The 26,965-nt window shown below is 39.0% G+C and overlaps 1 protein-coding gene across 1 annotated transcript in view; it reads right to left on the bottom strand.

Moving 5' to 3' along the window:
• Positions 1-24,486, bottom strand: part of NME8 (NME/NM23 family member 8) — a 48,286-nt gene extending 23,800 nt beyond the window's left edge. Inside the window, exons 1-10 of the mRNA XM_044946620.2 lie at positions 24,047-24,486; positions 22,963-23,002; positions 22,828-22,885; positions 22,532-22,638; positions 18,336-18,407; positions 13,387-13,503; positions 7,618-7,684; positions 6,531-6,604; positions 5,057-5,149; positions 3,762-3,946 (exon numbers count right to left, since the gene is read on the bottom strand). Of these exons, the coding sequence (XP_044802555.2) occupies positions 3,762-3,946; positions 5,057-5,149; positions 6,531-6,604; positions 7,618-7,684; positions 13,387-13,503; positions 18,336-18,407; positions 22,532-22,638; positions 22,828-22,885; positions 22,963-22,995 (806 nt within the window). The 5' untranslated portion in view covers positions 22,996-23,002; positions 24,047-24,486. The remainder of the gene's footprint in view (positions 1-3,761; positions 3,947-5,056; positions 5,150-6,530; positions 6,605-7,617; positions 7,685-13,386; positions 13,504-18,335; positions 18,408-22,531; positions 22,639-22,827; positions 22,886-22,962; positions 23,003-24,046) is intronic.
• Positions 24,487-26,965: the final 2,479 nt, after the last annotated feature.

Here is a 26,965-nt window from a genome sequence, read left to right as displayed (position 1 = left end):
GCAATGCTCAAAATTCTCAAAGTCTTCAACAGTACGTGAACTGAGAACTTTCAGATGTTCAAGCAGGTTTAGAAAAGGCAGAGGAACCAGAGATCAAATTGCCAGCATCTGTTGAATCATAGAAAAGGCAAGAGAATTCCAGAAGAACATCTACTTCTGCTTCATTGACTACATTAAAGCCTTTTGCTGTGTGGATCACCACAAACTGGAAAATTCTTAAAGAGATGGGAATACCAGACCACTGTACCTGCCTCCTGAGAAACCTGTACGCAGGTCAAGAAGCAACAATTAGAACTGGCCGTGGAACAACAGACTGGTTCAAAATTGGTAAAGGAGTGCATGAAGGCTATATATTGTCACCCTGCTTATTCAACTTATATACAGAGTACATCATGAGAAATGCTGGGCTGGATGAAGCACAAGCTGGAATCAAGATTCCCAGGAGAAACATCAATAACCTCAGATATGCAGATGACACCACCCTTATGGCAGAAAGCAAAGAGGAACTAAAGAGCCTCTTGATGAAAGTGAAAGAGGAGAGTGAAAAAGTTGGCTTAAAACTCAACATTTAAAAAACTAACATCATGACATCTGGTCCCATCACTTCATGGCAAATAGGTGGGGATACAACGGAAACAGTGAGAGAGTTTATTTTGGGGGGCTCCAAAATCACTTCAGATGGTAACTGCAGCCATGAAATTAAAAGATGCTTGCTCCTTGGAAGAAAAGCTGTGACCAAGCTAGACAGCATATTAAAAAGCAGAGACATTAATTTGCTGACAAAGGTCCATCTAGTCAAAGCTATGGTTTTTCCAGTAGTCATGTATGAATTTGAGAGTTGGACCATAAAGAAGGCTGAGTGCCAAAGAACTGATGCTTTTGAATGGTGGTGCTGGAGAAGACTCTTGAGAGTCCCTTGGACAGCAAGGAGATCAAACCAGTCAATGCTAAGGGAAATCAATCCTGAACATTCATTGGAAGGACTGATGCTGAAGGTGAAGCTCCAATACTTGGGCCACCTGATGTGAAGAGCTGACTCATTAGAAAAGACCCTGATGCTGGGAAAGATTGAAGGTAGAAGGAGAAAGGAACGACATAGGACAAGATGGTTGGGCGGCATCACTGACTCGATGGACATGAATTTGAGCAAGCTCCTGGAGATGGTGAAGGACACACCCAAGTGACTGAACAACAGCAAAGAAGCAGAATATAGATGAGTACAGTTTTTAAAATTTTTTATTTTGAAAAAATGTATATTGACAGAAAAGTTTTAAGGCCAAGATACTGAACTTTAGATTCATCAACTGTCAGCATTTTGTCACATTTGTTCTTTCTCTCTTTTCCCTCCACCCCCATTCAAGAGTGTGTGGGGTGTGTGTGTGTGTGTGTGTGTATTTTGACTTAACCATTTAAGAACTGGCTGCAGATATTTTCACCATTCACCCTCCTAAATACCCGAGGGAAGTTTACACTGTTACAAGAGTATTATCTTATGAACAATCCATATTCAAGTTTCAGCAGTTTTATAATCTGTCCTGTCTATAGTACATACATGCATGCTAAGTTGCTTTAGTCATGTCTGACTCTTTGCAACACCATGGACTATAGCCAGAGAGGCTCCTCTGTCCATGGCATTCTCCAGGCAAGAATGCTGGCTTGAGTTGCCTTGCCTTTCTCCAAGGGATCTTCCCAACCCAGGGATAGTACCTACATCTCCTGCATTGCAGGCAGATTCTTTGAGCTCAGATTCGCTGAGCCACTGGGGAAACCACCTATCTATAGTAATTTTTCCTAATTTTGGATCATATATTGCATGCAGTCGCCCTTAGCCCTAGTCTCCTTCAGCCTCTAACAAATGCCTCAGCCCTTCTTGTCTTTCATGATACTGATATTTTGAAGACTCCAGGCCAGCCCTCATTTTAGAAGGTTTCAAACTATGGAATGGCCCCATAGTTTCCTATTACATTCTGGGTATGATACTCTATAGGAATATCACATCAGTGGTGCTGTATCCTTCATGAAACATCACAATAGGAGGTACACAATGTCAGTTTTTCCCATCACTGGGAAATTATAATAACATAGTCAAAGTGGAACCCCCAGTTTTCACCACTGAAAAGCAACAATTTTCACTTTGTAAATAATATCCTTATTATTTATTTATCCTTATTATTTGAAAGGGCACTATTGGAAAATCCATATATTATTCATACAATGGATTTAGCACTCATTGATGATTCCTGTCTGCATTAATTATCATTAGGTAGTTTTTAATTTTTTTATCTTAATCTGGTAATCTCTGTATTTGATGGGATAGTTAACCTTTTCATATTTAGTATAGCAGTCATATACCCGGCTACAAAAATTTATATATACTGTTTATTCTACATGAGAGTTTGTGTCCTTGATCCTTTAGGTTTTGAATCTACTTTAAAAATGGCAGGTGAAAGTTCACAGCACCTGTTAGGCCATGTCTGTAGAATAAGATCTGTAAAAACTGATTCCCAGAAAAATGTGTTCCCTAACCCACAACTTCATGCTGCCTGCTTAGGTTGATACTCAGTATAAACACAGGCCAATATTAAAAAGAAAATGCTGCAAACTTTGCAAAACAACATTGACACACCTCACTCCACCCCTATCCTGCCAAGTGCTTAAATTATCTTATTACGTGTGTATTGAACAACTGCTTCTGAATGTTGGATGCAATAGACCCCGACCTGTACAACAGCACCAACAGACACTGACTCCCCCTGTGCCAGCTATGTTAATAGTGTTTCACACAACACTTTAAAAAATGGCTCAAAAATTCAGGTATGCAACCTGGTATAGCCTGCTCCCCAACCGCTAAGTATCATTTTCTCTTAAAACTCTCACAGTAACTCATACTGTTTACAAAGTCCTTTGTCAGCACTTGATTTATCCTACCAGTCCCTCTATCTCACTTAAAACTGGGAATTAATGGTTTAGGGTCTCCCTGCTACCTAAAAATTATGATATGGCTAGGAACCAGTGGATGGACCAACTAAAAAAAAAAACTGCTCTAATTTATTAATAAGATAGCAAGGAGAGTTCTGGAGATGCTCAACCAGAACACGCAGTGGAGATGGGCTGCCCAGCAGGAGGAGACACACATTAGGAAGCCTCAGGACTCAGCTACTCGGAACCTGCTCCTGCTCACCCACCTTTCTTTCAGACATGACCCTGACAACTCATGGACTAAACGCTGGATTTTCTGAGTCTTCAGAGGAATAAAAGGCACAGATGGCAACTGCATAAACCCAACGTTCTGTAAGTGACTTACGTTCACTTTTGAATATTTACAAACTGTTAACAAAAACTGTACAACTATTTAGTTCTTAGCAGTTTATCACCACTAACTGTCTTGAGTAAAAGGACAGAGGACATTTGCTGTTTCTAGGACAAGGGGAGGCAGAAGTGGAATGTAGAGAGACAGGAAAGGGGTCTGGTTTGGAAGGGACCAGCCTTGGTCCCATTCTAACCCTTGAGTCCAGGGCCATGAAGCCAGATTGGTGCACCCAGTGTTAGAGAAAGAAACAGGAATTTCTTCCCTTTCGAAACTGCTTGACGTAAACTTTCAGGGCAACTCCGGCTTTGTTGATCATATAAAATTTTGGACTGAAAAGAATACCTGTGGCCTTGACATAAAGATGTTTGTCTTTAGACTTGAGATATCTGTATGTTATACTATGTTACCTGCTAAAACATTGTAAACAATACGCTTCCTGGCCTGGAGTTACCTTTTCCTCTCCTTCATCCTCGAAGGCTTGGCCATCTCCTGTTGTTCATCCCACGGTTCTTTAGATTCTGTCTCAGAATTAACTTCACTTTCATCCCAGGAAGGCTGTTTTTCCTTTGCTTGTGAAACAACTAGAATATAGCTTAGGTTCCTTGTCATAAAAGAAACAAAATCCTCAAAGTCAGGCTACAAAATAAAATAAAAATAATATTATTAGGCTCATGAAATGGATAGACTACAATGGTGACCCCTACCCAAGTCAAGGACCTCTTCCCCTTCATGACTATTGGTCAAGAGAAAGTTACTCACAAGCCTCCTGTTAACTAACACATCTCTGAGGGACAGAAGTTCACAGTTGGCAGGGACTGATCGTCAACGCAGTCTAATAACAATTGTTAAACTATAGGATGCTTCCAAATCAACTGGAGGGCTTGTTGAACACAGTTTTCTGGAGTCCAGTTCCAGACTTTATGATTCAGTAGGTTTGGGGTGGGGCCTGGGAACTGGATTTTCTCAAAAGTTCCCAGGTGATGCTGATGTTGCTGGTCCAACCCTTTTCCAGAGCCAAGAAAGATGGTCTGTGGGGGTGCAGCTGGTTTACAAAGTGCTTTTCAGTAGAACTTTCTCTGATGACCAACATGCTCTGTGCTCGTCAGCATATGTAACCACAGGCAGCTGCTGAGCACTTGAAAAATGGCTAGTGCCACTGAGACTCTGAATTTTTAACTTTTTTTAACTGTAATGAATTTAAGTTCAAATGGCCACATGTATCTAATGGCTACCATACTGGACAGTGAATTTCTAGAACCTACATCTCCTGACACCCAAGCCATTGCACTTGCAAATACAAAGTCTTTACTGTATTACCCCAGACAAAAGAGAATTTTAAAAATAGCTTGATGAAAAGGATTTACGTGTAGGTAAAGAAAGGATTAAAGCTTTCCTATGAAGTTTATGACAAGGAGCCTTCAAACTGGGATCAGAATCTATAGGAAAGGTCTGGATACTCACTTCCTGGGGGCTGATGCACAGAGTCTTAGAGGACACATATCATAAAGAGATCTTTGCTCCTATAGAACACAATCAGAGCATCCATTTTTGCTTGGCTGCCTCTATGTCTACTGGAGCTTTCTCCATAGTCGCTCTCTTTGGATTAACCATGATATGGACACCGCCAAGGAAATCTGGAGCTTAGTTGTTGGTCAGACTTATTTGTTTTTTCTATAATGAGAATACTAAACTTAGAGGAATCCACTGTATTTGACACACAGTGGATTTTTAAAAAAACTTTCTTACCTGGTCTACTATTTGACTATAGAAGTGCTTTACTTGTTCTTCAGTAAGCGGTTTCTTATCCTCTGCTTCTATGACAAATCCTGCCTTGATAATCTTCAATTAGAGAGCCAGGTCAGATCCAAATGGGTAAAAGTCAAGGACATTTGTTTCTTAGGCTTAACAAATCATCCAGATTTGAATGCATTACATGATTTTGCCTCAGCACAATCCATAAGGCACTAAGTTGCAAGAGGCCCAAAAATATGTAAACAAAGAAGGTTCTTTTCATGACCCCCCCACCAACCTCAGTGTTTAAATTTTCGTGGCTTGAACGAGAGACTCCACACTACTTCTATTATTTAAGTGAATTGTTTCCAGGTTAAAAAAAAAAAAAAACAACTAACTGAATTCTAAGGAAAGATATCACAGCTTTCTAAATTATTCAAAAAGACATACATTTATAAGCACTTTTAACCATTTATTTTCAAAATTATTTTAACCTTCTTAACTTTTTTCAAGGCTTACCTTTCTTAAATCTGTAACTCATAATCTAGTATATCTTACTCTGACAGCAACAAAAATATCCAAATTACAGGGAAGAATAGTATTTAAAATTCAGCCATGCTTTGTCTTAAAATTTTTTAATTTAATGACAAATTGTGTGTATGTCACTCAAGTATAACAATGTATAAAATGTGCCATCTACTTTATTGTAGTTTAATCAATGCTGCTTTGGCTGAAGAAAGAATGCATGATGGGAAATTCATAATGAGATATCCAATCCCTCCTGACATAGCTTCCCATGTGACCTCCTCTATTGCACATGCAGCATTCTTACAAATTTTAATATAATTTTGTTGTTTCAACACAAAATCTCTATTCAGGGGTCAGTAAAACCATAGCCCCTTCCACCACACATGCTTAGAAACAAAGTTTACTAGAACCACGCCCCTTTATTTACTGTCTTGTTGCCTTCTCCAGATGATGGCAGAGTTAAACTTCTGTGGCAGAGATCATATGCCCCATAAGCCTGAAAATAGTTACTATCTGGCTGACCTTTGGATTAGAATGCAATTTTCCTCCAAAAATTTTTTCTTTGGGCTCTAAAAGCAAAACCTTAAATGCTTCTTTAAATTATCATGTATCTAAAAGGACCATATACTTGTGACAACATCAGGGGATAATGCAAGCTAAGGTGAGCTTATAGCAAGTCTGCACTGATGATAACTAAATACAAAGACTTTGTCATCATCCAACATAAGAATGGCAATTTTTATCTTTTATATTGGATGCTAGTAGAGCAGAGTTATTTAAATAAGGATGTTGAGTAGGTTGAGCCTTTGTAAGACAAAACATCCAAAGCCTTTAGAGGTACCTAGTACCAGATGTTATTTATGTTCTAGTTTACTCTAAATGATAAGCTTGCCTCTACATTGAAAATTAATGGATTTTTTTTTACAATTAATTTAAACTATTTTTGGGAAATATTACTTACTTTTTCTTTAATTTCTTGAACTTTTCTAGCAGCCACAGCATCAGGCTTGATAATAACAATAGTGTATATTTGGTCTAGGAAAAAACAATGGATGGATTTCATTTTCTTGGCACAAAGTCTAGATAACGAAGGATTTGACAATTGCAAGCGTAAACTACTAATGTCCAGTGAATTTTGTCCATCAACAGCTTTGTCCTTATGGCATTGCAACTACCAAAGAGTTTCTACTTAGAATCAAAGTATATTTCCTGTATTTGCATGCAGGAGAAACTTTCACAAGAGTTTACAGTCAGAGGGCCAAAAAAAAGTGTAGGTGGGTACTAGTTACTTTATTTTTTTTGGCCACATTTCATGGCTTGTGCATCTTAGCTCCCCAACTAAGGGTTGAATCCGGGCCCTCGGCAGTGATGATGTGAAGTCCTACCCACCGGACCACCAGGGAATTCCCAGCACTAGTTATTTTAATACAATTCACGTGCATTAGAATCACACCAATGATCCACCCAGCTCAGTATCACTAGTGGCTGGAGTTTCAGTGCAAGCAAACATTATAAACCAATGGCTTAACTGTCTATGAATTTATCCACATTTATCTACACATTTTTATAACTAGTTTTTAGTGCAGAATAGCTCACCTAGCATGTTGTTTGCCTCTGATCCCTCCAAGGTATGAACACACATTCACTCACTCACTCAAAACAATCCAATGAAGGCAGGAAGTTGTTCGTCCATAAAGTAAACTAGAAGTGCAGGTCATCAGGGAAGAAATTTTTACAAGTTTTGGAAAGATGATAAAGGATAAAGTAGGAGGAAACTACTGTCCAGATTACTCACAGGGGACAGAAGCCCCCGGTCAAGTGTAATATCTGAAAGACTCCAGGCATAGAGACTGAAGGCAAGGCAAGGGGAGCAAAAGAGATTGCTTTTTAAGAGCTGAGTCTGGTATTGCACAAATCATCATTAATCCTACCAGTCCTTATCAATTAACATTAATGTCATTACAAGGTTTTTGCTGCAAGTGATGCTGTAATGAACATTATTCATGTACACCAATCCTTCACTATTACTTTATAGTAAATTTACTTGCCAACGCTTTCATAGTTTAGTTCCCCAGCATCCTCTGAATCTGAGTCTACAAACACAATTTCATGATACTGTGAAAAAGGAAAGCAAATAAAACAGTTATATTTTAATATGATAGTGAGAGAGTTTTTAGAAATTTTGTTTCTAGTAAATATGTATAATCAAAGGGATAGAAATTAAAGTGGAAATGTGCCTGCATTTATCTAACACTACTTTTCCCCAACCTTTCCACTAAAATAAAATAAGGAATATTTAAATAGTTGGGATGTGGAGACTATCAGGAATAATGCATATATGCTATATGGAGAAGGCAATGGCACCCCACTCCAGTACTCTTGCCTGGAAAATCCCATGGACGGAGGAGCCTGGTAGGCTGCAGTCCATGGGGCTGCTAAGAGTCGGACACGACTGAGCGACTTCCCTTTAACTTTTCACTTTCATGCATTGGAAAAGGAAATGGCAACCCACTCCAGTGTTCTTGCTTGGAGAATCCCAGGGACGGGGCAGCCTGGCGGGCTGCCGTCTCTGGGGTCACACAGAGTCGGACACAACTGAGGTGACTTAGCAGCAGTAGCAGCAGCTATATGGAAAATTCTTAAAAACAAAACCTTTAAAACTTAAGAGCACAAGGAATAAAATAAGAAGAAAAGATTAACAAGAAAGCAATAAGCACATAATCATTATGTTAAAAACTGAAAACATTTGTAAGCTTCAGGATCCATTCTTGACCATTGCTCCAAGTAATTAGGAGCAGAAAGATACTTCCTTAACTTATAAAAATAAATCTTTCTCAAAACAATAGCCAATTTCCTCCTATAGAGTAAAACCCTAGGATAACTAAGGGAGTCTTAGTTTCTGGAGAAGCCCTGAAAATGCTTCTGTGATTCTGTAAACTACCTGAAAAGTTTATATATTTACATATATACATTTTGAGGGCAAGAAGTTTGTATAATTATAGATTCTTAATGGACTACATAATCAAAAATACTTGTAAATAACTATATGGAAAGCATTCACTTCTGTTATAATCAGAAATAAGATAATTATGCCAGCTATAACTTCATAGTGACCTGTCTTGTATTTGTTGGATCTACCCTGACAAACAGGGCAGCCACTAACCACATAAGGCTATATTTGAGAGCTTGAAATGAGGTTAGTCCAAATTAAGATGTGCTATGAGTAAAAAATACACAGCACATTTCAAAGACTTAGTTTGAAAAGATGAATGTGGAATACCTTATTTCTTATATTGACTACATCTTTTTTCTTATTTTATTGAAGTATAGTTGATTTACAATGCTGCGTTTAATTGCTGCTATAGAGAAAAGTGGCTTAGTTATACATATATACTTTTTCATAGTCCTTTCCATTATGGTTTATCAGAGGATATTGAATATAGTTCCCTGTGCTGTACAGTTTATACATCTAATAAATAATAGCTAGCATCTGCTAATCCCAAACTCCCAATCCTCCCCTCCTTGGCCCCCTCTCTCCCTCAGACACTGCAAGTCTGTTCTCTGTATTTGTGAGTCTGTTTTTGGTTCATAGATATGTTCATTTGTGTCATATTTTAGATTCCAAATATAAGTGATATCATATGATATTTATCTTTCTCTTTCTGACTGACCTCACTTAGTATGATAATCTCTAGATGCATCCATGTTGCTGCAATGATTTTGTTCTTTTTAATGGCTGAGTAATATTTCATTGTGTGTGTATGTATGTGTGTGTGTATATATATATACATACACCACATCTTCCTTATCCATTCATCTAGGGGTGCATGTATTGTTTTGAATTATAGTGTTGTCTGGGTATATGTTCAGGAGTGGGATTTCTGGGTCATATGACAACTCTATTTTCAGTTGTTTGAGGAACTACCATACTGTCCTCCATAGTGGCTGCACCAGTTTACATTCCTACCAACAGTGTAAGAAGGTTCCCTCTCCTCCACACCCTCTCCAGCATGTATTATTTGTAGTCTTTTTAATGATGGCCATTCTGACAGGTGTAAAGTGGTACCCCATTGTAGTTTTGATTTTCATTTTTCTAATAATTAGTAATGAAGATCTTTTCATGTTCCTGTTAGATCTCTGTATGTCTTCTTTGGAGATATGTCTATTTAGGTTTCTGTCCATTTTTCAATTGAGTTGTTTTTTGTTGTTGTTGTTGTTATTGAATTGTAAGAGCTCTTTGTATATTTTGGAAGCTAAGCCCTTGTTGGTCACATCATTTGCAAATATTTTCTCCCAGTTCATACATTGTCTTCTCGTTTTGTCTATGGATTACCTCATTGTGCAAAATCTTGTAAGTTATATTGAATACATCTTTAAATGGGCATGTTTTTAATATGTCAGGTGCAAGAAAAGATGTTTGAAAATTAATTTCACCTGTTTTATTGTTTTTAAATGACTAGTAGAATATTAAAATTATGTATGTGACTCACATTATGGCTTGTATTTTATTACTATTATTGCACTGCTGCTGCTGCTGCTGCTGCTGCCGCTAAGTCGCTTCAGTCGTGTCCGACTCTGTGCGACCCAATGGATGGCAGCCCACCAGGCTCCCCCGTCCCTGGGATTCTCCAGGCAAGAACACTGGAGTGGGTTGCCATTTCCTTTTCCAATGCTTGAGAGTGAAAACTGAAAGTGAAGTCACTCAGTCGTGTCTGACTCTTAGCGACCCCCTGGACTGCAGCCCACCAGGCTCCTCTGTCCATGGGATTTTCCAGGCAAGAGTACTGAAGTGGGGTGCCATTGCACAAGGCAATTGATGAGAAACCTAAATAATAGAAGTGTCCAACAAAATGGAATAAGATAAAATAAATATCAGATATTAATAAATTTCTTACATATCCACTATTATTAATTAAACTAAGATGTCATTCTGCAAGGATAATGAGAATAACAATAAAACCAGAGTACAGAGCACACATAGCGAAAGCCAGATGCAGTATAGTAATTAGGAGAAATGTTTAAAAGTCATTCTGCCTGACTTCAAATACAGCCTACTAGCTACCTGTTTCTAAGGAAAGGACATGTTTCTAAGCCTGTCTTATTGAGCACAAATACTTCATAAGGTTCCCCTAGGTTCAGATTCAAGATGCAACATAGGAGGCTCCTGAACTCACCTCCTCCCTCAGACACACCAGACCTACAGTTATTTGTGGAACAGTTCCCTCCGAGTGAAATCCAGAAAACAACTGGACAATTCCTATGCATCAGACAGATGAGGAAAAAAAACACATGCAAATTGGGTAGGAGAGGCTGAGTCACAGTCTCACCATAAACTCCCTCCCCTACCCAGAGGCATAAAATGGAGAGGGGACTCACAACTCCCAGCATCCCCCAAAGGAGTGAAGGGCTTGACACCAACATTGAGTACCCCCAACTTTAAGACTTCCAACAGAGAGATGGGGCCCCCAGTGCTTGGCTCTAAATGAAGCCCAAGTTAGTGGACGAAGGAAATAAAGATCAGAGCGGAAATAAATAAAATAGAGACTATAAGACAATAGAAAAAAATCAGTGAAACTAAAAGCTGGATTTTGAAAAAATACACAAAAGAGAACTTTAGCTAGATTGTGAGGGAAAAAAAGAGAAGACTCAAATAAATAAAATTAGAAATGAAAGAGGAGACATTATAACTAATACCACAGAAACACAAGGATCTTAAAAGACTATTATGACCAACTATGAAATGATTGTCTCAAAAAGCACTCCCATGTTCATTGCAGCCTTATTTACAACAGCCAAGATACGAAAACAACCTAATGGACACTGATGATGGATAAAGGTATTGTATCTATACACAATGACATCCTACTTATTCATAAAAAAGGAAGAAATCTTGCTATTTGCGACAACGTGGATGGAGCGTGAGGGCATTATGCTATGTGAAATAAGTCAAAGAAAGATAAATAGTGTATGATCTCTCTTATATGTGGAATCTAGAAAAAATGAACTCACAGGCACAGAGAACAGAATGGTAGTTGACAGCAGCAGAGCGTGGTGAACTGGAGAATTGGGTGAAGGAGGTCAAAAGGTAAAACCTCCAAATAAGTTTGGAGGGCATAATGTATAGCATAATGACTATAGGTAATGATATGTATCGTGTATATGAAAGTTGCTGAAAGAGTAGATTTTTAAAACTTTTAGTGACAATTTTTTTCAGAAAAAATGACATGACAAATGTCAACTAAGTGTGGTAGTTGTTGTTCGGTTGCTATGTCCAATTAAGTGTAGTAATCATTTCCTAATATCCACATACATCAAATCATTAGGGTGTATACCTTAAACTAATAAAATATTAGTTGTCAATTATATCTCAATAAAAGTGAGGAGTAAAATGGTTTCTGTAAGGATTAAATGAGGATATCTTTTTTAAAATCTTAGCAAACAGTAAGTCCTCAAAAATTCCTAGTTATTATAACTTCAAAAAGAAGTAGAGGGGGTGGAAAGAGTGAGGGAGGGAGATACAGAGAGAAAGGAAGGACAAAGATTCCCTGAAAAACAAGAAACCTGAAAATATAAAGGAAAATGCGCTTGGATGAGAAAAATGACTATTGTAAATGTAAATCCCCTATGCTTGTCGTTGTCAGTTTACCATCAAAATATTCATTTTTTTCCTTAATGCTTATACTTTGTACACACTAAGGATATTAGCGCATTGAGACACAGTACAAACATTTCTCCAAGTTTGCCGCTTTACTTTTATATTTTATTCAAACTTTTAAATAAGTATATCAATTTTTTTCTTTTTTGATATGTTTTATATTATACTTTCAAGGCCTTTCTCAACCTTTGACAAAATAAATGCTTTTCAATATTTTCTTCTAATACTTTTATGTTTGGTTTCTTCATAGGTCTTTCATTCATATGAAATTTGTTTATGTCCATGAGGAAACGATATAACTTTCTTATATAAATAGCCCAGTATTACTGTTTTATGAATTTTTAATCCTTTCCAGATTTAAGCTGATAGTTTTTATAGCAGATACTTATACAGCCTTGAGCCTATACCTTCTCATAGTTTTTATTTTTCATTATTTCTCAGCTAGTCTTTACTTTTTGTTTCTTAAATTCACACTTCTTGTTTTTGTTGTTGTGTGTGTATATGTGTGTGCATGTTTCAATATGTCAGTCCTATTTATCTGTCTATATCTGTAATCACTTTCCTATGTGGCTTTCTTTCTTATGGTATATTATGTTCATAGCTCTACATGCTATATGATTCATTTCAAAATTTCAAAATATTTTATTTCTTATTACCAAGCAGTACACTTTGCACACATAGGATCTTATTCTAAGCATCATATTAAAGTATAATACTTATTGTTCATTTGTCAGTTTATCTTGGCCCTCTTTTCATATCAATAAACAGAGATAGAATGTACTAAATAATACTTTACTGTATGAATTCGTATAATTTATGACACATTACAACATTTATGTCATATATTCACTATTGCTAGGTATTTAGATTGGTTCCAAAATTTTAGTAACATAGACAACACTGAAATAAATAGCCTTTTCTTTCTTTGTCTCATGATCTTAAGGAAACGTAATGGAATGTAATTGTCAGTCAAAAGATACATGTTTTGTTTTAAGCCTTTGATTCATATTATCAAAATATTCCCAACAAGGTTGCACCATTTAGATACCTAGATAGTTATAAAACTAGGGGAAACACTTCAGGAAAACAACAAAAAAGATGAAATACATCATTTTGAAAACAAATTTTTTAAAATAAAATTGTTAGTAATTCAAAGTATTACCTGAGGGCGAACCATTTCACCTGCTGCAATTTTCCTCTCCTCATTGACCAAGGCAATAATTTTTTGATTCACAAGTGGTGCATTTGCACCCTGGATTTTTGCAACAATTGTGCCATTCTATAAGGGGAAATAAAAGCAGGAAGGAAATTCATTTTCAGGATAAGTCAAGAATTAATACTTCAACTGGACTAAGTCACCCCACTCTGACCCACATCCTCACCAATCCTTTTTTAGCTACTGTAATTAGCCATTTTAAAATAAATATTAGTGGTATGAAAGTATGTCCATTTGGTAAATCCACCTCTTGGAGTTCTACCTCTAATTCATCTGTTAGATGATTAGATCTACCACTAATTCTCCTACAACCAAAGACAGGCCATCCATGCATTAAATTTTACTAGCTCTGTTCAGGCCTCTCAACATTACTCTCCTTCATTATTTTTGATATTATTTCCCTTTTGTTTGTTTTATAACATATACTTACTGAACACTTGTGTACTATCATTCTTTGGTATTGCCTTTCTTTAGGATCACAATAAACTGTGGAAAATTCTGAAAGAGATGGGAATACCAGACCACCTGACCTGCCTCTTGAGAAACCTATATGCAGGTCAGGAAGCAACAGTTAGAACTGGACATGGAACAACAGACTGGTTCCAAATAGGGAAAGGAGTACATCAAGGCTGTATATTGTCACCCTGCTTATTTAACTTATATGCAGAGTACATCATGAGAAATGCTGGGCTGGAGGAAGCACAAGCTGGAATCAAGATTGCCGGGAGAAATATCAATAACCTCAGATATGCAGATGACACCAGCCTTATGGCAGAAAGTGAAGAAGAACTAAAGAGCCTCTTGATTAAAGTGAAAGAAGAGAGTGAAAAAGTTGGCTTAAAGGTCAACATTCAGAAAACTAAGATCATGGCAACCGGTCCCATCACTTCGTGGCAAATAGGTGGGGAAACAGTGGAAACAGTGGCTGACTTTATTTTGGGGGGCTCCAAAATCACTGCAGATGGTGATTGCAGCCATGAAATTAAAAGACACTTACTCCTTGGAAGGAAAGTTATGACCAACCTAGACAACATATTCAAAAGCAGGGACATTACTTTGCCAACAAAGGTCTGTGTAGTCAAGGCTACGGTTTTTCCAGTGGTCATGTATGGATATGAGAGTTGGACTGTGAAGAAGGCTGAGCACTGAAGAATTGATGCTTTTGAACTGTGGTGTTGGAGAAGACTCTTGAGAGTCCCTCTGACTGCAAGGAGATCCAACCAGTCCATCCTAAAGGAGATCAGTCCTGCGTGTTCATTGGAAGGACTGATGTTGAAGCTGAAACTCCAATACTTTGACCACCTGATGCGAAGAGCTGACTCATTTGAAAAGATCCTGATGCTGGGAAAAATTGAGGGCAGGAGGAGAAAGGGACAACAGAGGATGAGATGGCTGGATGGCATCACTGACTCGATGGACGTGAGTCTGAGTGAACTCCGGGAGTTGGTGATGGACAGGGAGGCCTGGCGTGCTGCGATTCATAGGGTTGCAAAGAGTCGGACACGACTGAGCAACTGAACTGAACTGAACTGTGTACTATCATTGTACCAGGCATGGTGGTACGAGATAATAGTCTTGGTTTTTGTTGTTGTTCAGTTGCTCAGTTGTGTCCAACTCTTTGCAACCCCATGGACTGTAGCCCGCCAGGCTCCTCTGTCCATGAGACTTACCAGGTAAGAATACTGGGGTGAGTTGCATTTCCTTCCCCAGGGGATCTTCCCGACCCAGGGAGCAAACCCACATTTCCTGCATTGCAGGCAGATTCTTTACCACTGAGCCACTGGGGAAGCCAGTAGTCCTGGTACCATATAATTATTTTAAAAAAAAGAAAAAAACCACAAACCCATGTGAGATTAAAACCATGACAGGAACCACTAAGGGAGGTACAAAGAGCTGGGAGCACCTAGAAAAGTTTATTCTGGTTAGGTAGATTAGTAAAAGTACTTATCAATGTCAGGAAGTGATTCTTGGTTTAAAATGTGAAGGACAGGTAAGAAATAAAAAGAAGAAAGATCATTCTAGGCAAAAGGGAATAGAGACGTGAGGGTCCTATGGCTGGAAAGAAACATGGTAAATAAGAAGGCCAGCAGAGAAACTAAGGGAAGGCCTGATATGAGACAGAGCCCAATAGCTAAGGGGAGCCAGAATGTGCAGGGGCTTGGGGGTCTTGGGAGGATGCAACCTTTATCCTAAGTGCAGTGGAAAGACTTTGAAATATTTAAACAGAGGCAGGGATCACAATTAGAACTTCTGTTTGTATAATCATTTTACCTACCATATGGAGAAAAGGTTAGAGATGGACCAAGAGAGGATGTTTGTACACAAATCAGAAGCTACTCTAGAGGTGAAATGGGAGAGATGGGAGCTCAGTCTATGGCAGTGCTGTTAGAAATGGAAACAAGGAGATGAGTGTGAGGCAAGCTTGGGTGATGAAATGACAGGACCAAGGTCTGGTGTGGATGCTGTGTAATATAAGAAGTCACTAAGATGACTTTTCTGTTTCTGGCTTGAGAAACTGGGTATGTTAAGATATTACTCACCAGATGAGGCAACACTAGAAGATAACATTTCCAATGGGGACGCGGAGGGCAGGAGGGGTCTAGTATTGGACCAGTTCATTGTGAGATGTCCTTGAGCTATCAAGAGGAAAGATCAAAGGACCGGTTGGATACACAAGTCTGGTGCTCAAAGTGTAGGATTTAGCTGAAGACATATACTTGAGTTATTGATATATAAGAGGTGACAATTTGAACTGTGGGAGAAGTTTTCTAAGGAGATTTATAGCATAATGAAGTCAATATATAATGGCTGAATAAAGAAAGGTGAACCTGTAAAGGAGAATGGGTGGGGGGGATGGTGAGTAGCATCTAGGAAGCAAAATAAAAACCAAGTCACAAAAGTCAAAAGAAGCAACTGTTCCAAAAAGGAGGGCATGACCACCACATTTAATACATTTGAGAGGTACAGAATGATGAAGACCTGAAAGCATTCACTCTGTTTAACAACAGGCTGGTAACTGGATACATTAGCAACAGCCAGTTTGGTGGAATAATCTAAAAGAAGTTTGATTGAATGGGTTGAAGAATTAATGGGATGAGAAGAGATGGAGTGAAAATATAGAAACTCTTCCAAGAAATTTAGCTCTGAGGTAGAGCAGAGAGGTGAGTGGAGGCTGGAGAAGGACATAGTATCAAAAGAAATTTTTTTTTAATTGGAAAGATTTAATCATATTCAAAGGCCAAAGAGAAGAATCCAGTTGAGAAAGATGTGAATGAAAACTGACACTCTAATTACCATTTACCACTAAAATGGACCTCCATGAGCTTTCTAATATCCCTTGAGAAAGCCCTTCCTGCTAACAGGCTGGAATGAATTTGTTGTCAGCTAAGAACACTGCCCAAAACAAAGGTGGTTTTGTAGTCATGGATTGAGATTCTTTTTTTTTTTTTTTTTTTAAGTTTTAATTTTAATACAATTTTTAAAGGTTGCTTTACATTTGCAGTTATTACAAAATATTGGCTATATTTCCCATGGAGATTCTTGAATTAGGATTTTGAATATGGGAGCAATGGGTGATAACAAAGTGAGGCATAACTACAGGAAGTGAGTTGGAAGAGAAGTTCATTGGTAGTTAGGAGAGGCTAGGATCCCGCAGTCCCAGGATGATGACAGCATGTGAGCATGAAAGGAAGATTTTGAGCCCTGTCTTCAGGTGGACGTGGGTCTGCTGCTCAGACCTGCCTCACTTGGCAGGGGATGGCCACCCCAAAGCTGCAGACTCTATGTGGGCCACCTGCCCAGCCTCTCCTCCTGAGTCCCAGGCTCCCAACTACTGCTGCTACTGAAGCCACCTCAAGGGCACGCTAACCTGTCAAGCCCATTCCTGCCTCTGGTTGGTATTCATTCTGGTTCCCTGAATTATATCTAGGCCAAGGGTCTGCAAACTATGACCTGTACAGAGATGATACTTCTGCAAAACTGAAAATACTTACTGTCTGACCCCATATAAACAACAGCTTGCTACCCCTCAGATAAATCATCAAATCTTTCCTATCCAGTTGACAGCAAGATCTATAGTGCAATTTTTAAAATTCAGTTAACCGTATCGTTCACTTCCCTAAAAGAGCTGCAAGATTATTGTTTAACAGAAGCAAAAAGTTATATTTGAGAAGTGTTTTTAAAATAACTGTTTATAATATCAAAAACGGTCTCTTCAACAGCAAAGACACGGTCCAAACCCTCTCAGGGAAGAATTTCCTTTTTGCTCTGTATCACACAAGCAAGGAGTTACCTGACTCTTCTTTTAGAAACCAGCACTTATAATATTTTTTGATTATTAAAGTTGCTTATCTTGGAATATTTGGAAAATATAGAAAAGTATAAGACAAAAATTTAAATTATATATACTTCCCCCATACACAGAAAACTTCTATTAGCATTCTGGTGCTACGTACCTTCTTTCTATACATTTATAAATAGAGAAAAGCAAACTATATTACAAAATAGTGACCATATAAATATTTCTTTGCATTGATATATATGAATATTTATAACCAATTCTCTTCTACTGGGTACCTAAGAAATTTCCAATTTTTCACTCCTATAATAATTCATCCTATAATAAATATCTCTGATTATTTTTCTTAGGAAAGGTAAATACCATTTTGTTTTTCTTTTCCCTGATCAACTCAGTGTATGGTAGTCTAATCTTCACAATGCATTATGAGCTCCTACAGGTCAAGTTATGAAATATGTTAATAAACAAGCAAATGTAAGGCAAAAGAAGTCTACAATTACTATCATCAGAGAAGAGTTCCAGTCATTGTGCAATGTTATTTGTTCTTTAGCTGTGAATTGGAGTCTGATGATACATTTGAGATGATAAATACACTTACAACACTGAAGAGAAAAACAGGTTCACATTTGTCTCTAAATGGCTGGAGAGTCACAATACTGTCAGCTTCTGCCTAAAAAAAATTATTTCATATAATGATAAAGGACACTATGTTCAAGTCATTTGATGTGCTATATTCAAAAAATGCAGAGATACATAATTATGTTTATGTTTACTACATTTCCTGAGTATGTTATAGTTGTATTTAGAATCAAGTTACACATATTCTGGCAATTCAGACCCTATCTCATTTGGCTCCAACCTTCCTTCCCAATCTTCATCCTTACAGTTCCCAGCCTGCAGCTAAACTCATTTCCTCATAGACTGCTTCAGTCTATGAGGGCTTTCCCCTTGTTACCTGCTCCTTCCCTTTCTTTTCCAACCCTGCTCAAGTGTCCTTCCTCCAAGAACTCTGCTTTGCTCCCCCTTCTGCTGTAAATCATCTTCCCTCCACATAATACTTCATCGCCCTTCTCTCAGGGCACCAATCGTCCCTTTCAATCCTGTACTACTGTTGTACGAACCTAGTTCATGTCCTCTGTTAGAAAGTGAACTACATGCACAGAGAATCATACACACCCTCGCATGTCACCCCCCACCTTATCAGTCAGAGCTTCCTAAGTGTTTTTTTAATAAACTGGTTGTCAGATTTAAAACCCTTTGATTTTAAAGTTTTCTCACAAATTTCAAGTTGTCTTAAATTGATTATCAACAACTATGTATTAAATAATAGTGTTCTTGCAAATTAATGTAACATCCCTTGGGCCAGCTATCAGGATGTGTGTTATAGGATCTTCTATATAAGAGTTGCGTTTTGGAATATAGAGTGATTGTTTCCAAACTGGGTTTCTAGAGGTTCCCCAACCATGGCCAAGGATAGTGAGGTGCAAGCCAAGGCAGGGTCCCTCAGCCCTATGGCAGCCAGAGGGGCTATGTTGTAATCATTTTTTTTTAACACATTGGATTCTAAATCACTTTCTTTCTTTCCCTTTCTTTCCTTCCTCATTCTCTATTTTTCTCTTTTCAAAAAAGTAGGCTTCACTGCTTTCAAAAAAAGAAAGAAAAAACTTAAAAGGAACTAATCTATAATAGTAAAGGACAGTAGTCAAAGATTACATTTAAAAGTAGTCTAGCCATCATTGTTGCAATTTAATATTATAGTTAAGTACTAGCAAATAAGGCATATAATTAAAAACTATAATACATAAAAACTATAAACTGTAATACATGACATTTACTGAATTTTTATATGTACAGGCACAATGTTAGTACAAGTGTTCAAGTCTTTTAAAAGACCACATAATAGAAAAAATTGTATACTGACCATGCAATTTAGGGTGATTTCAATCACCCTAATTTAAAATACCTATCAGGTAATTAACTTAATAGACCACATAATAGAAAAAAATACCTATCAGGTAATTAACTTAAAAGACCACATAATATAAAAAATTGTATACTGACCATGCAATTTAGGGTGATTTCAATCACCCTAATTTAAAATACCTATCAGGTAATTAATTTAAAATACCTATCAGGTAATTGGCTTTCCCTCGTGGCTCAGACGGTAAAGTGTCTGCCTACAATGTGGGAGACCCGGGTTCGATCCCTGGGTAGGGAAGATCCCCTGGAGAAGGAAATGGCACCCCACTCCAGTATTGTTGCCTGGAAAATCCCATGGACGGAGGAGATTGGTTGGCTACTGTCCATGGGGTCTCAAAGAGTTGGACACGACTGAGCGACTTCACTATTCACTATTCACTATCAGGTAATTAACCTGATAGGTATTAGTTTTGGATTCAAGTTTACAAGTTCAAAAAGGGTCTTTCTTTAGTTAATGTCAGGAAATAGAATATCCAGCAGAGGTCGCCCCTCCATTGCTCCCAGTGGAGGTTTGGAAGCTATTATACATAATTTTTTTTTTTTAATAAGCAGGTCATAGAAGAAAAATAGCATCAGTCTAAGTGAATGTACTATTGTTGGTTGTGCTCAAACAGAAGAGAAGCCATTTAGAGACAATGCACACATTTTTGTTGTTGTTAAACAAAAGAACAATATGAACATATTTGGGATATGTTTTAGAAAGTTTACTAGCACTCCCTGGTGGTATAGATATAGTGATGAAACTGATTCGTGTGAGGCAGGTTGAGGAAGTCTGGCTGGCTGGGGTACTGCTGGGAGGACACACTCAGAAGGCTCTGGGTGGGAGGAGGCACTATGAAGACCGGTGTCCTCACATAGCCCTGTGCTGTGCTGAAATGATAGCCCAAAAAGCCACATGGGCCAATCCTCCTGGACCCACTCCTCAGCCTCCACCACAGTGCCCAACCCACACACATACCCCAGGTCTGCTCCTACTCAGGCTCTATGAACAAGGAGGGATTTAATGACTCCAGACCACCTGGGAACACAGCATCAAATAATACTTTCCTCTCGCCTTGCTTTCTATGCACCAATTCCCTTCCCAGTAGCCAGACAAGTGAGCAGTGGTTCTGCCTTGCTGTCTCTCCCCATTGACCCCAGTTTCCTTTTTGACCTGGAGTTTCTTCATGATCTCTAGACCATGAACTTGCACTCCTATCACTTCCACACAGATTGCCATGAGTCACGAGAATTTTCTGACCCTTGATTCTCCAAGATCCATTTCCCAGCTATTAGATCCTTCTGCTATTGTCTTATAATTTCTTACACCAACCCACCGTCTATTGCATATGGCAATTCCCTTTAGGCCTCATTCTCTGTCCTCTGAAATTAGTTTTTCTCCCTGTTGTTGTTGTTTAGTTGCTAAGTCATGTCTGACTCTCTGCGACATCATAGTTTCCCTGTCCTTCACTATCTCCTGGAGTTTGCTCAAACTCATGCCCATTGAGTCAGTGATGCCATCCAACCATCTCATCCTCTGATGCCCCCTTCTCTTTTTGCCTTCCATCTTTCCCAGCATCAGGGTCTTTTCCAATCAGTTGGCTCTTCACATCAGATGGCCAAAGTCAAGTCAAATCTAGAATCACAATTCAGTTCTACTCAGGTGGCCTGACTCTTCAGAGTTAAGGTTGTAATATAATGCTGCCCTTTAAAAACTTATATGGCCCTTATTTTAAAAGACAAAGTCAATCTCTTGCAAAAATGAGTTAATGATTGTATATAACCACCTACTCTCTCTTTTTTTTAAACTTTTCTTTCTGTTTTCTCTTTGTTAGTTCTTCAGGCTTTTTTTTTTCCTTCTTTGCAGCCCACCTTCTTTAAGAGGAAAAAATAATAAAAGATGAGTTTCTAAGCTTTAGACTGTTTATTTGTAACCTTGAACTAAGAAAAAGAAGCCCTGTAAACAATGTGTCTGCAGAAGAGGATGGACAAATGTAAGTTAAGGTCAGTAAGCAAATTCATCACAAGGTTGGGGTTGGGCGGAATCAGGAAGGCCTGTATACATGAGAACATGCAGTAGATTGAGGCTTCATATTTGTATCGGGGATTATGAGTTTTAGGGATAAGAAGTAAAAATACATGAGTTATCTGCTTTTGCATCTTAGGTCTAGCTGGTCTGGACATGTTTCTGTCCAATAGAAATAGAAAATGAGTCACATACATACTTTTAAATCCTCCAGTGGCCACAGTTTAAAACTAAAAAGAAACAGGTAAAAACAATCTAATGATACATTTCACTTAGTCCAATATATCCCCAAATGATGATTCTAACATGTAATGGATGTAAAAAATTATTAATGAAGTATTTCACATTCTTTTTTTCATTCTTGTATTTTATACTTAGGATGCATCTCAATTTGTGGGCTAAATTTTAATCATAAATAATTGACTTCTAATTAGATTTCATAAATTCAAAGAGGTAGAGTCACATATCTAATATTAACTGGGTAAATGACCAGAGTCCTACCCTAAGCTTTCTAGTAAATGCCATTTGCAATCCTTATTCTGAACACACACCATATGCTCTGGTGAAAATAAATATGGCAATAAACAGATACCCATTTTTATGTTTTTCTAACATTCAAAACCATGGTAAATGACTTTAGCTTTATAGGAATGGGACAAAAATCACATTTGTTCTCAGACCTAGGGAATTAAATATACAGTAAATTACCAAGTAAACACTGTCCATTTTGAAGAATTGACAGATTGCTTAAATTAAGACAACCCTCAACATTTAAAGTAATAAAATAATAGTTTAGTGGAAATCCTTACTACAGCAAAATGCAGAAGTTCATCTTCGTTCAGCTCATTTTTCAATTTTCTGAATAAGGTTTGCATTGCTTTGCAAGGTCCACACCAGGCTTGGTAAACATCGATCACTAGAAGATGACAATATTCGTGAAAGAACAAAGGCAAAGAGTCTTAAATAGCAGCTTCTCCCAATTCTTAGGGCAGAGAAAAGACAGCAGGTTTTTACTCCGGGAAGTGGGGAGTGGCGCTCAGTGTTGGCGTACCACAAGATGCCCTGAGCCTAACTCCGGACGGTAAACACCTGGGAAGCCTAGTACCTGTTAGGCCTTTGTTCTGCATCATCTCATCCCACAGGCTTTGATTATTGACGACCGCCTGCAAAAAGGAAGGGGCTGTCAAAAGTCTTCAAGGGCCAATGCTCTAAGTAAAGAACTGTTGATGTGTCTGCCTACCTGTAACTGGATTTCTCGCTTTTTGCCTGCCATTTATCCACTGTCACACGAAAGAGGGAAGAAAAATAGAAAACATGTAAAAGAAAATTTAAATAATGTTGTTTATTCATTCAAGCAGCATCTTAAGTACTGCAGAAATTTTCCCTCAGCAGTATTGGATTATGTACTTTCCCCTCTTCTGGAGAGAGAGGAGTCATGGTCTCTGAAGAGCTCTTCAGGCTGGGATCTGTGCTAAATGCTTATAGCAGCCATACTATCTTACCCTCCCAATAATTCTGAAGTAAAGTAAGTCATAAAAGAAGCAGACTCACAGATATAGAGATCAAACTACTGGTTACTAGTGGGGAGAGAGAGATGGAGGAACAACATATGGATAGTGAGTAAGAAGTACAAACTATTGGGTGTAAGGTAGGTTCAAGGACATATTGTACAACACAGGAAATACAGCCAATATTTTGTAATCATTGTAAATAGAAAGTAACCTTTAAAAATTGTATAAAATTTTGAACTTTTTTTTTTAAAGGTGCTCTATAAGGTGGGCAGCCAGTTTTGCAAAACTATGGCCAGCTCAATAATGAACTCTCTGTCCTTCATTCTATATTTCCTGGCACTGAATTCCCATAAAGCAGTAGCTTCTAAGAAAAAGAAGTCAGAACTGTCGGGAGACACAGGTACTTAAACAGAGTTTTGTTTGTTTTTCCTGGAGGATTATAGAGTGTCTGTGTGCCAGATGTTAATTGTCCATGAACATGAACATGGATCTTCCTTGGGTTCCTTTCCAGGGAGATTTAATTTTTAGAGCATGGCCACCAGTGTGTTCTGGGGCACAGCATAAACTTTGTGCAGATGTTAAATCAGTGAGGCCTAAATATCCTGCTCCCTGGTGTCAAGGTTGTTTACACATGGCTCCAACTGCGTGTGTCACTGGACACTAGTGTGAACAAAGGAGTGACCACAAACAAGACTACATCCAGCAAAGGGAATTCTCTCACGAGCGTTGCACAAAACAGACCCTTGTCTAGCTGCTAGATTCTGACGGATCAAGAACAGGAACTCAAAATCACCGAGGGCATCAATCCCTTACCGAGGCCTGTGTTTTCGCCGGGTAAGTTCAGCCAAGCGCAAGTCCCTGGGGTGCGCAGCAGGCCTGGGCGGTGGCCGGACTTCCGTGGCGCCGATGCTGGTGCTGGTGCTGGTCCCGAGGATGAGGATGAATGCCAGGATGGTTCCGGCAGCGGAAGAACGCCGACGTTTCCCTCCACCCGTCCCCCTGCCCGCGAGCCCCGTCCCAGCCACCCACGGACCGAAATCCCAGCACAGACCTGGGCGGCAGTTACAGAGCAGTTGGCTCCCAAGTTCGTCCACTTCCTGCTGCCTCCTTGCGTCTGGGTACCTTCAGCGTCTCCCCTCCTCCTCCAAAGTGTGTTGCTCAGTGCTGCTGCTGCTGCTAAGTCGCTTCAGTCCGACTCTGTGCGACCCCATAGACGGCAGCCCACCAGGCTCCCCCGTCCCTGGGATTCTCCAGGCAAGAACACTGGAGTGGGTTGCCATTTCCTCCTCCAATACATGAAAGTGAAAAGTGAAAGTGAAGTCGCTCAGTCGGGTCCAACTCTTAGCGACCCCATGGACTGTAGCCCACCAGGCTTCTCCATCCATGGGATTTTCCAGGCAAGAGTACTGGAGTGGGGTGCCATTGCCTTCTCCGCAGATTCCGTCATCTCCTGCACTTGACGCCGGACATGGCTGCTCACCAAGGGCAGTGTGAACCCTATGCGCCTCTGGTTGGAAAGAAGGGCTCCCCAAAGTCCAGCCCAGCCAATCCTCCATATTCCCTTGTGCCTACCTCCCTTCTTCATCTTTAAAAAGTAATTTACAAAAGCACTTTAGACTTAAATGAAAATTGCAAAATTAATACCCAGAGCTTCTATATAGTCTCCCCTTACCTTATCTTTCACAATCATAGTATAATTATTGAAGCCAGGAGGCTAATGTTGATACAATATTAGCTACACTACAGACCTCATAAGGTCCTTTCCATTTTCCCAAGAATGTCCTTTTCCTGGTCTGGGACTGAGTCCCACATTTCATTTACCTTTCCTTGCTCTTCTCTCATCTAGAACCATTCTTCTGGACTATCTTTATCTTGTAAAGCCTTGGTGTGGGTGTGAGTATGTGTGTGTGTGTGTTATTTCATTATGTCATTTGCAGAATTTATATCAGGAAATTTTTAAAGTAACAAAAAAACATATACTTTCCTTTCATGCCATATGAATATGATCACTAAAGTTACTTTAACTGCCTTTTCAGCTTGCTCTTTTTTCTTATTCTTAGGATTCAAATACACCAAATACATTAGGTCAGCTCACTATTCTTCATGATGATTTTTTGCTGTTGTTTTTTTGGTGTCTATGACTTTTTCTGTGAGTTAGTTTTTAACAGGGATTGCCTTTTAAAACGGAGAAGGCAATGGCAACCCACTCCAGTACTCTTGCCTGGAAAATCCCATGGATGGAGGAGCCTGGTAGGCTGCAGTCCATGGGGTAGCTGAGGGTCAGACACAACTGAGCAACTTCACTTTCACTTTTCACTTTCATGCATTGGAGAAGGAAATGGCAACCCACTCCAGTGTTCTTGCCTGGAGAATCCCAGAGATGGCAGAGCCTGGTGGACTGCCGCCTATGGGGTCGCACAGAGTCGGACACAACTGAAGTGACTTAATGCTAATGCTAATGCCTTTTAAAAACTATTATTTTATTCAAGTATAGTTGATTTACAATGTTGTGTTAATTTCTGCTGCACAGCTATGTGACATGATGGTTTATCCCAGGATATTGAATATAGTTCACTGTACTATACAGTAGTACCTTTCTGTTTATCTATTCTGTATAAAATACTGTGCATCTTGCAGAGATTGCTTTTAGTCTGAGCATCTGTGACATGGTTTCCCTGGTGGCTCAGATGGTAAAGAATCTCTTGCAATGTAGGAGACCTGGGTTCGATCCCTGGGTTGTGAAGATCCTTTGGAGAAAGGAGTGACTACCCACTCCAGTATTCTTGCCTGGAGAATTCCATGATCATGGAGGGTTACACAGTCCATGGGGTTACAGAGTCAGACACCACTGAGCGACTGACCCTTTCACTTTTTTTCACTTTCTGTGACAGGGCTGCAGAAGCATGGTGACACAATGATGTCCCATGTGCCTTTGCATGGTCCATCATTATTTACAGCACCAGACAGATTGTATGTTAATTTCTCAAATTAGATTTCCTACTTCCCTCAGCAGAAAACCCAAATCTATATCTATGATTAGCATAACTCTGGGACCTGAATTTCTCATCAGTGAGTTTTTAATCCACATAGAATTCCAGTGGATGGCAAGCACCTCCTGCACTAAACCAATTGGAGGAGAAATGCTTATAGTCCCACTCCAGAAATGGGATGGCTCGTCTTTATTTCTAGCAGTATACAAGTGGTTTCAGCCAACTGTGAATCAGAGCCTCTCAGCCCGAGTGTGTGGACTGGCAGGGATGCAGAGGTCGGATCCCAGCCCCGTCTATGAAAGTTGGTTCTCCATTCTAATGCTCCGATGAATCCTTTCGGGTCCAGTAATGCTCACCCCATGATTTCAATTTCCTGTGGTGCTTCTCTCTCCTAGATATTTCTTTCTATTAGTTTTCAGCTAAATTTAAAATTGTTGTACTAAAAATTTGAGTTATTTTATTCAGTATTTCCACATATTTAGACCTAAACTGGGCATCTTTGTGCAGCAGCTCTATCAACCACATTGACTGGATCTTAGCCTGCTGATTTTTTATCATGACTTCCTCTGTGATTATTGCTTCCCTTATCACTTTATGATTTTTAACTTGGCTTAAAAATCCAACATTCCTCAAGTTTTCTTTAGTGTCCTACAATAGGTAATTCTTAGAGATGGTACTTCTGAGGCGTCCTTAGCTCCTGCCTCTCCAGGGGTCTAACTCCCTTTTCCCATTGCCCCATGAT

The sequence above is a fragment of the Bubalus bubalis genome, chromosome 8 (genome assembly GCF_019923935.1).
Source record: "Bubalus bubalis isolate 160015118507 breed Murrah chromosome 8, NDDB_SH_1, whole genome shotgun sequence".
Classification (NCBI taxonomy): domain Eukaryota; kingdom Metazoa; phylum Chordata; class Mammalia; order Artiodactyla; family Bovidae; genus Bubalus; species Bubalus bubalis.
The sequence above is the reverse complement of the archived record's forward strand: the minus strand, read 5'-3'. Positions and strand labels throughout refer to the sequence as shown.